Genomic DNA, 17,250 nt, shown 5'->3' with positions numbered 1-17,250 from the left:
TAGTTTATGGTGATTAAAGGAGAACATTCTGTATAATGGCAGAAGTGGCTCTACCAAGAGCTGCTTTGAACCAGTTCACTTCCAAGGTCTTGATTGTGCTCATATAAAGATGACATGTGAATACAGGGTGATACCATTCAAATAACTATTACCAAACAGGTAATAGGAAAAACTGACCTTATCTGCTGAAAACATGGTTAAAGAATAGGGACAGGATATATAATACACGTATATATATATATGTGTGTGTGTGTGTATGTGTATATATATGTGTATATATATGTGTATGTGTATATATATATGTGTATGTGTATAATATGTATTTATATGTGTGTATATATATACGTATATATACATATATATGTATACGTATAGATATCGTTTTTTTTTTTTTTTGAGATGAAGTTTCGCTCTTGTTGCCCAGGCTGGAGTGCAGTGGCGCGATCTCGGCTCACTGAAACCTCCGCCCCCCAGGTTCAAGCAGTTCTCCTGCCTCAGCCTCCCGAGTAGCTGGGATTACAGGCATGTGCCACCACGACTGGCTAATTTTTGTATTTTTTTGGTAGAGAACGGGTTTTTCCATGTTGGTCAGGTTGGTCTCGAACTCCTGACCTCAGGTGATCTGCCCACCTCAGCCCCACAAAGTGCTGGGATTACAGGCGTGAGCCACTGCGCCTGGCCGGGAAAGGATATTTTATTTCTCCATTGTGATCTGTTTACTTGCATCTAAGATTCAGGCATAATGGTTTAATCAAACCAGTGTGTATGAGCTTCAGTTGAATTTAGTATTTCAACTCTCTGATACTGATAATTATATCATTAGGATAAATGATCCTAAAAAGATGAAGACACTAAAGAGATAGGCAATATAAAAAATATGTAAAATAGGACTTCAAAAATTCCAGATTTGGGGAGGAATGCAGTTAAAGTATAGGTTTTGTTTGTTTCTTCCTTTTCCTATCTTTATGATCAAACTTAAGTTGCTGTCAGTTTAAAATAACTTTTTATGGGCCTGGCATGGTGGCTCACACCTGTAATCCCAGCACTTTGGGAGGCTGAGATGGGCAGGTCACTTGAGGTCAAGAGTTTGAGACTGGCCTGGCCAACATAGTGAAACCCCGTCTCTACTAAAAATATAAATATTAGCTGGGTGCGGTGGCAGGTCCTGTAACTCTAATTCCAGCTACTCAGGAGGCTGAGGCACGAGAATCGGGTGAACCCAGGAGATGGTGGTTGCAGTGAGCTGAGATCATGCTACTGCAATCCAGCCTGGGTGAGAGTGAGACTATGTCTCAAGAAAAAAAAGAAAATTAAAAAATAAATAAAATAACTTTTTATAACTACAAAATGTGTTTTGTAAGCCTCATGCTGACTACAAAGCAAAAACCTGTGACACACCAAAATTGAAAAGCAAGGAATCAAAGCACACTACTAGAGAAAATCAACTGCCACAACGGAAGACAGTAACGGAAAGAAAGGAACTGTAAAAAAACTAGAAAACAAGTAACAGACCTTACTTATCGATAATTACCTTAAATATAAATGGGTTAAATTCTCCAAATAAAAGACAGTGACTCAATGAATTTTTAAAAACCATTCAAATAAGCCCCAACCATATGCTGCTTCCAAGAATCTCACTTCACTTGTGAGGACATACATAGACTTAAAGGGATGGAAAAAGATACTCTATGCAAATGGAAACCAAAAGACAGCAGGAGTAGCTATACTTATCAGAGAAAATAGACTTCAAATCCAAAGCTGTAAAAAGAGTCAATGGCATTATGTAATGATAAAGAGTCAATTCAGCAAAAGGGTATAACAGTGTGTGTGTGTGTGTGTGTGTGTGTGTGTGTGTGTGTGTTTATATATTAAGGTGTTCCCATGTTGGATGCCTGTATATATGCATGCATGCATCCAACATGGGAGCACCTTAAATATATAAAGTGAATATTAGTAGACCTAGATGGGGAGAGAAAGTCTGATACAGTAACAGTCGAGAACTCTGATACCCCACTTTCAGCAACGGACAGATCATGCAGACAGAAAATCAAATAAGAAACAGCAGTGTTAAACTATATCCTAGACTAAATTGTCCTAACAGACATCTATAGAACATTCTGCTCAATAGCTGCAGGATACACATTCTTCTCAGCAGCACATGGAACCATCTCCAGGATATATGGTATCATATGGTAGGCCACAAAACAGGTCTCAACAAACTTTTAAAAATTGAAATCATATCAAGTATTTTTTCTTTTTTCTTTTTTCTTTCTTTTTTCTTTTTGAAATGGGGTCTCACTCTGTCATCCAGGCTGGAGTACAGTGGTGCAATCCCAGCTCCACCTTTGCCTCCTGGGTTCAAGCAATTCTCCTGCCTTAGCCTCCTGCGTAGCTGGGATTACATGCACGCACCACCACACCTGGCTAATTTTTTTTGTATTTTTAGTAGAGATGGGGTTTCGCCATGTTGACCAGGCTGGTCTTGAACTCCTGACCTCTAGTGATCTGCCCATCTCGGCCTCCCAAAGTGCTGGGATTACAGGCATGAGCCACCACGCCTGGCCATTCAAGTATCTTTTGTGACTACAATGCAATACAACTAGAAATCAATAACAAGAACAACTTAGGAAACTATACAAATATGTGGAAATTAAACAACATGCCCCTGAACAACCAGTTGGTCAATGAAGAATTAAGAAGGAATTAGAAAATTTATTGAGACAAATGACAGTGGAAACACAACATACCAAAAACAGTGGGATACTGCAAAAGTAGTACTAAGAGGGAAGAAAATAGCAATTAACATCTACATCAAAAAAGTAGAAAGATCTCAACCTAATGTTGCACCTCAAGAAACTAGAAAACGAGGACAAACCAAACCCAGAATTAGTAGAAGGAAAGAAATAATAAAGAGCAGAGCAGAAATAAATGAAATAGAGAATGAAAAAATATACATATATATAAAAGATTAACAAAAGAGTTGTTTTTTTCAAAAGATAAAATTAAGAAACCTTTAGCTAGACCAAGGGGGAAAAAAGACTCAAATAAATAAGATCAGAGACAAAAAGGAGACATTGCAACTGACAGCACAGAAATACAAAGAATCACTAGAGGCTGTTATGGGCAACTCTATGCTAACAAATTGGAAAACCTAGAAGAAGTGAAGAAATTTGTGGACACATACAGCTTACCAATACTGAATCATGACGAAATAGAAAACCTGGACAGACCAATAGTGAGTAATGAGATGGAATCGGTAATGACTCTCCCATCAAAGAGAAGCCCAGAGCCTGATGTCGTCACTGCCGAATTCTACCAGACCTTTAAGGAAGAACTAATACCAGTTCTTCTCAAATTATTCCACAAAATCGAAGGAGAGAGAATTCCTCCAAACTCATTCTACAAGGCCAACATTATCCTGATACCAAAGCTAGAGAGGGACACAGGAGGAAAAACTACAGGCTAGTACCCCTGATGAGTATAGCTGCAGAAATCCTTCACAAAATACTAGCAAACCAATTCTAATCACTGCACATTAAAAAAAAAAAAAAAATCAGAAGATAGCCATTGTCGGTGAGGATGGGGAGAAAAGGGAACCTTTACACGCTGCTGGTGGGAATGTAAGTACAGCCATTATGCGACACAGTCTGGAGGTTCCTCAAAAAGTTAAAAATAGAACTACTGTGTGATCAAGCAATCCCAATACTGAGTATATATCCAGGGGAAATGCAATCAGTGTATCAAAGCGATATCTGCACTCCTCTATTTATTGCAGTGCTATTCATGATAGCCAAGATATGACATCAACTTAAATGTCCGTCAACAGCCAGGTGCGGTGGCTCATGCCTGTAATCCCAGTACTTTGGGAGGCCGAGGTGCACAGATCATGTGAGGCCAGGAGTTTGAGACCAGTCTGGCCATCATGGCGAAACCCCGTCTAACAAAAATACAAAAATTAGCCAGACATGGTAGCCTGCACCTGTAGTCCCAGCTACACGGGAGGCTGAGGCAGGAGAATCGCTGGAACCTGGGAGGCAGAGGTTGCAGTGAGCCAAGATCATGCCACTGCACTCCAGCCTGGGTGACAGAGTGAGACTCTGTCTTAAAAAAAATGTCCATCATCAGATTAATGGCTAAAGATAATGGGGTATGTATACACTATGGAATACAATTCAACCTTAATTCTTTCAGTTTTGGCAACATGGGTGAACCTGGAGGATGTTACATTAAGGGCAATAAGCCAGGCACAGAAAGACAGCTGTCACATGCTATTACTCGGTAATCTAAAAAGTTGTTCTCATGGAGGTAGAGAGTGGAATAGTGGTTGCCAGAGGATGAGGAGGGTTGGAGGGAGAAGGGGATGGAGAGAGATCAGTCAACAGGTCCATGGTTATAGTTAGACAGGAGGAGTACGTTCTGGTGCTCTGTTGCACAGTAAGGTGGAGAAGGGTATGGAGAGAGATCGGTCAACAGGTCCATGGTTATAGTTAGACAGGAAGAGTACGTTCTGGTGCTCTGTTGCACAGTAAGGTGGGAGAAGGGGATGGAGAGAGATCGGTCAACAGGTCCATGGTTATAGTTAGACAGAAGGAGTACGTTCTGGTGCTCTGTTGCACAGTAAGGTGGGAGAAGGGGATGGAGAGAGATCGGTCAACAGGTCCATGGTTATAGTTAGAAGGAGTACGTTCTGGTGCTCTGTTGCACAGTAAGGTGGGAGAAGGGGATGGAGAGAGATTGGTCAACAGGTACATAGTGATAGTTAGACAGAAGGAGTACGTTCTGGTGCTCTGTTGCATAGTAAGGTGGGAGAAGGGGATGGAGAGAGATTGGTCAACAGGTACATGGTTATAGTTAGACAGAAGGAGTACGTTCTGGTGCTCTGTTGCACAGTAAGGCGGGAGAAGGGGATGGAGAGAGATCAGTCAAGAGGTCCAAGGGGACAGTTAGATAGGAGGAGTATGTTCTGGGGCTCTGTTGCACAGTAAGGCGGGAGAAGGGCATGGAGAGAGATTGGTCAACAGGTCCAAGGGGACCGACAGATAGGAGGAGTACGTTCTGTTGCACAGTACGATGACGAGGGTTAACGGCAGTGTATGGTGTAGTTCAGAATAGCTGGAAGAGAGGTTTTTGAATGTTCTCATCACAGGGAAATGATAAATATTTAAGGTGATGGATATGCTAATTACTTTGTTGCGATCAATGCACAATGTACCCATTGTATACTATCAATATGTACAATTATGTATCAATCAAAATTTTTTTAAAAGGTGACACTAAATACGGTAGCTATGTAAATCAAATTTTTACAGAAGTTTTCTTCTACATGAGCAGATACCAAATATAGATTGTTTGCTGTATCTTAGAATAAAAGCCACATTCTTTTGTAGCTTTGGCACCTCAGGGACACTTCCTTGTGAGGAAGGGAAATTCTTCAGCTTTGTCCAGAGGAAATTATAGGTAGATCTGAGCGCTCAAAGTTTCTAAGATGTCAGTGCTAATTTTGGAATCAAAGCCCTAGGATGATAGAGTACTTAATGTTTGCTTTTGGGATTTATCATGATGTTCTTTTTTTTTTTTTTTTTTTTTTTTTTTTTTGAGACAGTTTCACACTTGTTGTCCAGGCTGGAGTGCAATAGAGTGATCTCAGCTCACTGCAACCTCCGCTTCCCAGGTTCAAGCAATTCTCCTGTCTCAGTGTCCCGAGTAGCTTGGGATTACAGGCATGTGCCACCACGCCTGGCTAATTTTTGTATTTTTTGGTAGAGATGGGTTTTCGCCATGTTGGCAGGCTGGTTTCCAACTCCTGACCTCAGGTGATCCACCCGCCTCAGCCTCCCAAATTGCTGGGATTACAGGTGTGAGCCACTGTGCCCAGCCTCATGATGTTCTTTAACAGTTAACCCTGTAAATCAGTACAGAATGAATCAGAACACAGGTATGCAGAGTCACGTCATGAGTCAGACTGATTCTCAGGCCTGTGAGACCGGATTGTAACCTGTTGGCACATGTGAAAACTGTGTCCTAAGAAATCAGAGGCTAGTTAGCTCTGAGGAAGAGGCATAGGAGATGCAGAGTCACTGGGCAAAAGTTGGTGGTCCATTGGCCTCTGCGATGGCCGCTTCTTACAGTATAAGCATAAATGACATTTTAGTGACCGCCTTAGTCCTACAGTTTCTGTCCTTCACGATGCTGTAGTTAGCGCTTGGAAATACAGGAAATAGGAAGTTGTTTTTGCCTTTTTTGTTTGGCAAAAGATGTCTGGTTCTGCATGGATGCCTTCATCTTTTTGTATATTGTGCAGGTACTGTCGTTGTTAAGAAATGGATCTTAGGCTGAGTGCAGTGGATTACATCTGTCACCCCAGCTCTTTGGGAGGCTGAGGTGGGAGGATCACTTGAGGCCAGGAGTTGGAGACTACCCTGGGCAGCATAGTGAGACCCCATCTCTACAAAAAATTTAAAAATTATCTGGGTGTGTTGGTGCACATCTGTAGTTCCCAGCTACTCGGGAGGTTGAGGCTGCAGTGAGCTGTGATCGTGCCACCGCACTTCAGCCGGGGTGACAGAGTAAGTGTCTCAAAAAATAAAAATGGATCTGAATGGGTTATACCCCTATAAAGTTAGGGTTATAAGCTACTTATGTGAGGATTGAGTGAGATAGTAGATGAAAATCCCTTTACAAAGCATAATGTACCATTTGAATGTGAAGGTTTTTGCTTTTTGTTTTTTGTCTTTATATTAGTATCGTTCATAACTTTAATTCTCTCAGAGTTGAGTTTTGCCCCCAAGTGAAAATTAAGAGGGGACAGAATGTTAGGATGTGGGGCAGGAGGCTCCTCGGTTTAGACTTTCTTTGATAGGATCAAGATCAAGTACAGCAAAGGTAACTAACCATTGGTGTAACTGATGCCCTTGCAGGAGGGAGCACTGGCAGTTGCTGGGTAATTTGAAGACGACGGTGGAGGGTTTGGTATCAAGCAACAGCCCCAACGTCTGGTCTAAGTATGGTGGCTTGGAGCGGTTTGCAGGGACATGCAGAGCATCCTCTACATGGGCTGATCCATGACCAGGTACGCAGAACTCCTTTTTTTGCCAGTTGGCTGACTCACTTGTTGAAAAGAAACAGTCACATGGCAGGGAGGAGATGAAGGCCACTGGTCTGTGAACTCCCAGAGAGCAGCTGTGACTTAATACATTTTTTTTTAATACACAGAACGTTTTCACATCGTGTCTGATGGACCACAGATGTTAATGGAATGAATAAAATCACTGGGTAGGACAGCAAATCAGCAACAAAAGATTAGGTCAACTTAAAACTTTCCTGTTGTTGCTGTAACAAGTAACTATAACTTAATGGCTAAAACAACACAGATTTATCATCTTACAGTTCTTAAGATCGAAGTCCAAAATGGTTTCATGGGGCTGAAACCAAGGTGTCTGCAGGGCCGCACGCCCTCTGGACGCTCCACAGAGAATCCACTTCTTTGCCTTTTCCAGCTTCTCTAGGTTTCCTGCATTCTTTGGCTCTTGACCACTTCCTCCATATTGAGAGCCAACAGGCATAGCACCTTCAAATCTCTCTCTGCCCCTGCCCTTTTTTTTTTTTTTGAGACGGAGTCTCGCTCTGTCACCCAGACTGGAGTGCAGTGGTGTGATCTCGGCTCACTGCAAGCTCCGCCTCCTTGGGTTCAAGCGATTCTCCTGCCTCAGCCTCCCCAGTAGCTGGACTACAGGCGCCTGCCACCACGCCTGGCTAATTTTTTGTATTTTTAGTAGAGATGGGGTTTCACTGTGTTAGCCAGGATGGTCTCAATCTCCTGACCTGTGATCTGCCCACCTTGGCCTCCCAAAGTGCTGGGATTACAGGCATGAGCCACCGTGCCGGCTCTCTGCCCCCTTTGTTGTTTGTGTTTTGAGACGGGGTCTCACTCTGTCACCCAGGCTGGAGTGCAGTGACAAAATCATGGCTCGCTGCAGCCTCGACCTCCCGGTTCAAAGCAATCCTCCCACCTCAGCCTCCCAAGTAGCTAGGGCTGCAGGCGCACGCCACCACACCCGGCTAATTTTTGTATTTTTTGTAGAGACAGGATTTCACCATGTTGCCCAGGCTGGTATTGAATTCCTGGTCTCAAGTGACCCTCCTGCCTTAACCTCCCAAAGTGCTGAGATTATAGACATGAGCCACCATGCCCAGCCCTCTCTGCTTTCACATCCCTTTCTCTCCTTATGGACCATTCCTGCCTGCCCCCTCTCCTTATGACCATTCCTACCTCGCTCTTAAAGGACTCTTAAAATTACACTGGGCCCACGTGGATAATCCAGTATAATCGCCCCATCTCAAAATCCTTAATCACACCTGCAAAGTCACTTTTGTCATAAAAGGTAACATTCCCAGGTTCTAGGAATTAGGATGTAGACATCTTGGAGGACCAGACTTAGCCAACCACAGCCAGGAAGCTTTTTTCTTCTGAATCTTAGTTTTGGTTTTAAAACCATGCTGTTTTTTCAGAAGTAGGTACGGATAAAGGAAGAAAAACAGCCAAGGCAAAAATATGTTCACTTATTTCTGACTTTCATGCATGAAATGTTTCTACAGAATGAGAAGGTGGCCAGGCACAGTGGCTCACACCTGTAATCCCAGCACTTTGGGAGACTGAGTGGGGCAGATCACTTGAGATCAGTTTAAGACCAGGCCTGGCCAACATGGTGAAACTCTGTGTCTACTAAAATTACAAAAATTAGCTGGACGTGGTGGCATGCACCTGTAATCCCAGCTACTCAGGTGGCTGAGGCAGGAGAATCGCTTGAACCCGGGAGGCGGAGGCTGCAGTGAGCCAAGACCGCCTGAGCGACAGGGTGAGACTCTGTCTCAACAACAACAAAAGAATGAAAAGGTGAAACTCCATGTGCTCAGTTACATTAAAAGTACTTTTACTATGGGAAATCTTTTTGTCTAGAAGCCAGTGTGTTCTAGTGATAATTAATTGCTTAGGCTTGATAAGATTGGTGTAATTAAAATCAACGTCTCTTTCCTGAAACAAAATAATCAGCTCTTCCTGTGATTCTTTTTGAGTTAGAATTTTCATCTTGTTCCCTAAATTTAGACTTTTGTTATTACTATCTTTACTTCAAATTAATAATGGGAAGAAAGAATTAATGTGCTTTCTTTGTAGGAATAGTGAGACTTTATCCTCAAAATATCTGTGAAAACTAGCAGGCATAAAAGTGACTAGGGAAAAGAAGAGTTAGTAGTTAACTCATGTTAACTACGACACGAGTAGTTAATAGGTAGTGTGGCTCAGGGTAGAGCCAGACTGCCTGGATTCAGTTTTCAGCTCCTTCATGTGTTTAGCTGTGTAAACGTGGGCAAAATACTTAACCTCTTCGTGCCTTAGTTTCCTCCCCAGTGAAATGAGGTAGCATCTGTCTACCTCTAGGGTTGGTGTGTATGTAAAGCATTAAGAGAATAGGAATAGCTCTCCCAGTATGTGCTATGATGAGGAGGAAGAGGAGGAGGCTACAATGACTCATTAAATTTTCCTCCTGGCATCCTAGGACAATCCGAGAACTATTTATAGAATACTGTCATATTTAGAATACCCTTTGAGTTTTACTTTATAGATACGTTGTTGATGCTTATGAATGGTAGTTTGATTGTAGCTTAAATTTTTAGAATATAATCTTTACTGATGTTGAGTTTCCTTTTCTTTTTTTTTTCGAGATAGAGTTTCGCTCTTGTTGCCCAGGCTGTGGTGCAATGGCACGATCTCGGCTCACCACAGCCTCTGCCTCCTGGGTTCAAGCAATTCTCCTGCCTCAGCCTCCCGAGTAGCTGGGATTACAGTCATGCACCACCACGCCCAGCCAGTTTTTGTGTTTTTAGTAGAGATGGGGTTTCTCCGTGTTGGCCAGGCTGGTCTCGAACTTCTGACCTCAGGTGATCTGCCCACCTTGGCCTCCCAAAGTGCTGGGATGACAGGCATGAGCCATCGCGCCTGGCCGAGTTTCTTTATATTCTCAAAAACTCTGTCATCAGCTTTTGAGTTTTGAAGTGAGTAGAATCCAATAATACTTAAAGGTTTCTGCTTTCTCTTTGGCAGTTACTCCATTTGCAGTGTTTTAAATAAATTTTGGTTCTGGAGAAAGTTGTCAAGTGAGTCATTGGGGTTTAGTATCCTCCTATTTAAAAAAAAAAATCAGAACCTCACAAATACAGGCATAATTGTGTGTTCTAACTCACGTCCTCCCCTGTCAGGGCCTAGTATAACTACCTGGAACTCTAAGCTCGTCTTTCTTTTTTATCAGAATTTATTCTCAGCCAGCAATCATGTTGGAAAAGAGCTAATCAACTAATTGGTATTAAAGTATGTATACTTGGCTGGGCGTGGTGGCTCATGCCTATAATTCTAGCACTTTGGGAAGTTGAGGCAGGAAGATCACTAGAAATTTGAGGCCAGGAATACAAGACCAGCCTGGGCAACACAGCAAGATCCCTATCTCTGTAAAAAATTTTAAAAATTAGCCAGCCATGGTGGTGCATGCCTGTAGACTCAGCTACTCCAGAGGCTGAGGTGGGAAGATTGCTTAAGCCTGGGAGGTTGAGGCTCCAGTGAGCTGTGATTGTGCCACTGCAGCCTAGACTGAGACCCCGTCTCAAAAAAAAAAGCAAACCCAAAACAGCAAAAAGCACCATCCTAGGACTGTGGAGGCAACGTTGTATCATAGACTGACAAAAGTCTTCGGAATCGGTTAGAGCCTAGATCAGAATCTAGACTCATTGCTCACGGCCATGGGAAATAAAGCGACATAGCAGTTAAAATTACGGACTTTTGAATCAGACTGCTCACATTTTAATCTCAGCTTCGCCATTAACTGAGGGGTGCTGGGCAAATTATATAACTCTTTTGTCTTTGTTTTCTCTTTTTTTTTTTTTTTTTGAGATGGAATCTCGCTCTGTCTCCCAGGCTGGAGTGCAGTGGCGTGATCTCAGCCCACTGCAAGCTCCGCCTCCCGGGTTCACACCATTCTCCTGCCTCAGCCTCTCCGAGTAGCTGGGACTACAGGCACCTGCCACCATGCCCGGCTAATTTTTTTTTTGTATTTTTAGTAGAGACGGGGTTTCACCGTGTTAGCCAGGATGGTCTCGAACTCCTGAGCTCATGATCTGCCCACCTCAGCCTCCCAAAGTGCTGGGGTTATAGGCATGAGCCACCGCACCTGGCCTGGAATTTTTTTTAATGCAGTTCTGCCGTATGCCCTTCTCTCTTCTTACTCTGTGTATTTTCCTGAAGCAGTCTCATCCACTCGCATTGCACGATCACTCACCCATTGATGACCCCCACCTCAGGGTTCAGCAGGTTCACCTCTCTGCTGAACTCTAAATCCAGAAGACTAGCTGTCTCCTGTACCTTACTGTCTGGCTGTCTTTCAGGCCCGAGCACAACATGACCAAAACTAAACTTATGTTCTCTCATGAGATTGCCCTTCTTCCTATTTGTGGCATTTACCTACTCAGTCTCCCAAGTCAGAAACTTGAGAATCCTGCCAGCGTGTTTTACAGAAACTCAGTGCAAGTTTCCCAGGTTGCTGACCAAAATAGCTACCAGATTAGTGGCACTGCCACTCAATGGGTCAGGTACTTGTGTCCTAATAGCAAATGGGTTCTTCTCTTGGCCCTGTTACTAATATTAAACTGTCATCTAGAGTAATCACTTCACCATATTACAAGACAGTTTCACTATCTGTGCCTGAAAGAGAAATGCAAGTCAAATCAATGAGAATCTCAAATGAAAGCTGCTTGATAAATGCAAAACACTATTCACATATCTTGTTATAGTTATTAAAAGTGAGAATATCTGGCCAGGCACGGTGGCTCATGCCTGTAATCCCAGCGCTTTGGGAGACTGAGGTGGGTGGATCACCTGAGGTCAGAAGTTTGAGACCAGCCTGACCAACATGGTGAAACCCCATCTCTACTGAAAATACAAAATTAGCCGGGCATGGTGGTGCATGCCTGTAATCCCAGCTACTTGGGAGGCTGAGGCAGGAGAATCGCTTGAACCTGGGAGGTGGAGGTTGCAGTGAGCTGAGATTGCACCACTGCACTCCAGCCTGGGTGACAAAAGCGAAACTCAGTCTCAGAGAAAAAAAAAAAAGTGATAATATCTGTGAAAGTATCCGGTCATCAGAATGAAAAATATCAAAGCATATGATCATCTGCAAAATAGCAGTAGTATTTTTAAGTTTTTTCATTTGTTTTTATTTTATCTTTTCTCTCTCCTTTTTTACGTGCCTCCTATCCTGAGAACCCCAGTAGTGTTAGTAATCAGAAGCAGAGCAAATCAGGCAGATTTGTCATATGGCACACACACATTTAGCAACTGCAGGCTCTAGTGGGAAGAATCAAAGATCCGTGCCAGTTTCCTTGCTGCTCTGTTCTGCCTTGTAAAGATCTGAGAATTAAAGTCTGTGTCAAGAACTTGTTTTCCCTTTCATTTCCTCCCTCTGAAAGATGAGGGCTTTCAAAGGTTTCAGGCTGCTGCGTCATCACCGAGCTATTCTGGGTGTTGTGCCCTTGTTGGGAGGAGGGGCTGATACAGTGATTCATGCTGCTCATGTCCCCTGTGGGCTTTCAGGAGGATGCATTATGGAATGTGAATTGTATTTTTAAAAATTCACTCAGGGCCTTAGGAAGCTGTAACATCATGATCGTATTCTTAGAGGGATCTCATTTTTCTTGACAGCTGCATCTGGGCTACCTTTTTAGTCCTTCCAGAAGGCAAGGCATATTTGATAGCCTCTTTTCTGTTGCTTAGAAATGTGGAGACATTTAGCCCCTGAGATTGCTCAGCTGAATAGGAGAAGTGAAAGGATTCCTCCTTTTGCCACCATCAAGAAGAAACTAGTTCTTGGCAGCATAGATGGTCCAACTAAAAAAAAAATCAATAATAAAAAAAAGACCTCTGTGGTTTTTTTCTGAGTATGTAATGTAGGTAATATATTTTCTTTGTTGAAAATTCAGAAAATACCAAAAAGACTTTAGAAGAAAGTAAATATCACCCATAATCCCAACACTAAGCAACAGTCACCACTCTAACATTGAGGTATATTTTCTGCTTTTTTCTATGTATTTATGTGTTTTAAAAAATATATTAAGGTTGTACCATATATATCACTCTATAACTTGAAAAATATTTAATTTTTGAACACTGTATTTTACGTAGCTAGATAATCAAAAAGTATAAAACTGTATACAGTGAAAAGTCTTGCTCCCTTCTGATCACATACGAAACTACCATTTACTAGTTTCCTTACAGAGAATTTTTTTTTTTAATTAAAAATTTTTTTTTAGAGACAGGGTCTCACTATGTTGCGAGGGCTGGTCTCAAGCTCCTGGCCTCAGGCAGCCTCCCACCCTGGCACCCAAGGTGCTGGGATTACAGGCATGAGACACTATGCCCAGCCCTTCCAGAGAATTTTTATGCTTATAAAAGCAATTACCAATGATTTTCTTTGCTATACCTGCAAGTTTTTAAATATAAATAATAGCATACTGTAGTAACTATTCTGTATCTTGCCTTTTTCACTTAATATGTTTTGTAATTCATCCGAAATCATTACATAAAGAGCTTCTTCATTCTTTCTTACAGCTGTCATTTTATAATATTCCATTGTACATATGTACCATCACTTATTTAGCCAGTCCCCTGGTGAATGGATAGATTGTTTCCAATCATTTGCTGTTAGTAACAGTGCTTGTATGTAAATAATTTTGCCCTTTACTGTAGGATAAATTCCTAGAATTCTTAGATTAAAGGGCATGTGCATTTGAAATTTTGATAGCTATTGCTAAATTACTCTCCAGGAAGTTATGTATATAAATATCCTCACCAGAGGCTGGGCGCGGTGGCTCACGCTTGTAATCCCAGCACTTTGGGAGGCCAAGGCAGGTGGATCACGGGGCCAGAGTTCGAGACCAGCCTGGCCAATATGGTGAAACCCTGTCTCTACTAACAATACAAAATTAGCTGGGCTTAGTGGCATGTGCCTGTAGTCCCAGCTGCTTGGGAGGCTGAGGCAGGAGAATCGCTTGAACCCGGGAGGCGGAGCTTGCAGTGAGCCAAGATCATGCCACTGCACTCCAGCCTGGGTGACAGAGCAAGACTCCATCTCAGAAAAAAAAAAAGTAGAAGATTACACTTCTCTTAGCTTGAAAAGATATTATAAGTGTCATTGAATTTTTTCCCTGTGAACTTTTTCCTATTTTATTACTATTTTCAATAGATTTAGTCTTTTCCTACTGATTTATAGATGTTCTTTATTTATTGAGGAAATTAGTCCTTTGTAATGGGAGTTGCAAATATTTTTTCCTAGTTTGTCTTTTGATATTTTTTTTTTTTTTTTGAGATGGAGTTTCACTTTTTACCTAGGCTGGAGTGCAATGGCACAATCCCAGCTCACCACAGCCTCTGACTCTGGGGTTCAAGCGATTCTCCTGCCTCAGCCTCCCAAGTAGCTGGGATTACAGGCATGTGCCACCATGCCCAGCTAATTTTGTATTTTCAGTAGAGATGGGGTTTCACTATGCAGGTCAGGCTGATCTTGAACTCCTGACCTCAGGTGATCCACCCACCTCAGCCTCCCAAAGTGCTGGGATTACAGGCGTGGGCCACCACGCCCAGCCGTCTTTTGACATTTCTTATGGTGGCTTTTACTGTGCCAAAATATCTGACTTTTATTAAGTCAAATTAATCAGTTCTTTTATGACTTCTCTTAGGGCTTTGTGTGGTGCTTCGAAAGGGCTTTTCTACTGTGTGATTTTTTTTTTTTTTTTTTTTTGAGACAGAGTCTCACTCTTGCCCAGGCTGGAGTGCAGTGGCGCGATCTCAGCTCACTGCAACCTCTGCCTCCTGGGTTCAAGCAATTCTCTTGTCTCAGCTTCTCGAGGAGCTGGGATTACAGGTGCACACCACCACGCCCAGCTAATTTTTGTATTTTTAGTAGAGACAGGGTTTCACATATTGGCCAGGCTGGTCTCGAACTCCTGACTTCAAGTGATCTGCCTGCCTCGGCCTCCCAAAGTGCTGGGATTATGGGCGTGCGCCACCACACCCAGCCTACTCTGCTATTATTAAGAATGTTTTCCCATGGTTTTGTCTATTACTTTTATGGCTTAGTTTTTTACATTCAAATTGTTCTATCTGTAATTTATTTGGAATGTATTTAATTTCCTATGCATTTGTATCAACTTCTCGATTTCTATTCTGGTGTGTTCTCTGTTTATTTGCCATCACCACTCAGTTTTAATATAGTAGCTTTTCAGGCCGGGCATGGTGGCTCACACCTGTAATCTCAGCACTTTGGGAGGCAGAGGCAGGCGGATCACCTGAGGTGGGGAGTTTGAGACCAGCCTGACCAACATGGAGAAACCCCGTCTCTACTAAAAATACAAAACTAGCCGGGCATGGTGGTGCATGCCTATAATCCCAGCTACTCGGGAAGCTGAGGCAGGAGAATTGCTTGAATCTGGTAGGTGGAGGTTGCGGTGAGCTGAGATCGCGCCATTGCACTCCAGCCTGGGCAACAGAGAGAAACTCCGTCTCAAAGAAAAAAAAAAGCCCGTAGTAGCTTCTCATTATGGTAGCGGGTAGTTCCTCATTCTCACAGCATCTGTTGGTGGTGGTGGTGATGGTGGTGGTTTTTTCCTCAACATTCAAACATTTGTTCTTTTATTTATTTACCCTGTGAACTCCACACCATTTTTCGATAAGAACAGGAAAAAACTTCTGATGCAACATGATCTAGATCACTAACTGATTGATGAAGTGAGGGAAATCAAGTAATGATAATATATGTAACTCAAACATCTTATTTTAATTTAAAACAAATTTATATCTATTCAACAATCTTAGGATATTGGGTCAAAGCCTATTCTGTGAGTATGGGCCCACTGATGGAGTCTGTATCATCTTTCTTATATAAACTATGCCGCTCATACATCAGATAGAATTTCCAGTTTCAATTTCTTTTATACTGAGCCAGCAATTTAAAAAATCCTGTAGTATGAATATAAAATTTTCATTTTTCGTTTTTCCCCTAACTTCTGAAAATCGTCTTGCCTCCACCTAATTCGGTATCAACTCTTTATAGTGACTTACCTTTATTGAAAAGGCTTTTCAGAGCATAGTAGTGTTTATAAATACAGTCATTTCTTCAGTGTGCATAATCATTACTTCAAATGTGAAATTATAACAAGTACAACTGACAGGAATAGGTTTGGGAACAAAAATAACTGATTCTTGGTAAGCCACAACTCAATCGGTGGGAGTAAAAGTGCATGTTTGTTCTAGAGAATTATCTATACCCAACTTGAGTGCTTCTTTGTCAAGGTCGGGAGAATTGGAAAGTCATTCTTTCAGCAAAGAATATAGCATTGCTCTTTTTTTTTTTTTTTTTTTTGAGTCTACCACTGTAGTCTTTTTTTTCTTTGTAGCATTGCTTTTAATGTGTATATATTACATGTGTACCCTAATTTAATCAGTACTCTACTGATAAATGTTCAAGTTGTTTACATACAGGCTGGGTGCGGTGGCTCACGCCTGTAATCCCAGCACCTTGGGAGGCTGAAGTAGGTGGATCACCTGAGTTCAGGAGTTCGAGACCAGCCTGGCCAACATGGTGAAACCCCATCTCTACTAAAAATACAAGAAGTAGCCAGGCATGGTGGCGGACACCTGTAATCCCCGCTACTCAGGAGGCTGAGGCAGGAGAATTGCTTGAACCCAGGAGGCAGAGGTTTCAGTGAGCCGAGATCGCACCATTGCACTCCAGCCTGGGTGACAGAGCAAGACTCCGTCTTGGAAAAAAAAAAAAAGTTGTTTACATATTTTTCTTTATTTGCTATTATAAAAAATGCTAAACATTCTTTTTTTATGTAAAGAAATTTATTAATAAAATTTATCCCTCTCTCTGTTCCTTTATGATTTGCACTTTTGTAGCAAGGAAAGACCTGCTGAATCAGAACTTGCATTATTATTATTTTTTTTTTTTGAGACATAGTATTGCACCGTTGCCTAAGCTGAAGCACAGTGGCTTGATCTCAGCTCACTGCAACCTTCACCTCCCAGGCTCGAGTGATTCTCCTGCCTCAGCCTCCCGAGTAGCTGGGACTACAGGCATGTACCCCATGCCTGGCTAATTTTTGTATCTTTAGTAGAGACAGGGTTTCACCATGTTGACCAGGCTGGTCTCA

General features: G+C 42.2%; 1 protein-coding gene across 1 annotated transcript in view; it reads left to right on the top strand.

Annotated features, from left to right (window-relative positions):
* The first annotated feature begins 6,988 nt into the window (after positions 1–6,988).
* Positions 6,989–17,250, top strand: part of LOC100598560 (rubicon autophagy regulator) — a 41,631-nt gene continuing 31,369 nt past the window's right edge. Inside the window, 1 exon segment of the mRNA XM_030808575.1 lies at positions 6,989–7,069. Within this exon segment, the coding sequence (XP_030664435.1) occupies positions 7,004–7,069 (66 nt within the window). The 5' untranslated portion in view covers positions 6,989–7,003.

The sequence above is a fragment of the Nomascus leucogenys genome, unplaced genomic scaffold (assembly GCF_006542625.1).
Source record: "Nomascus leucogenys isolate Asia unplaced genomic scaffold, Asia_NLE_v1 000685F_117583_qpd_obj, whole genome shotgun sequence".
NCBI classification, from domain to species: domain Eukaryota; kingdom Metazoa; phylum Chordata; class Mammalia; order Primates; family Hylobatidae; genus Nomascus; species Nomascus leucogenys.
Note: the sequence above shows the minus strand (reverse complement) of the source record. Positions and strands in the feature narration are given on the sequence as shown.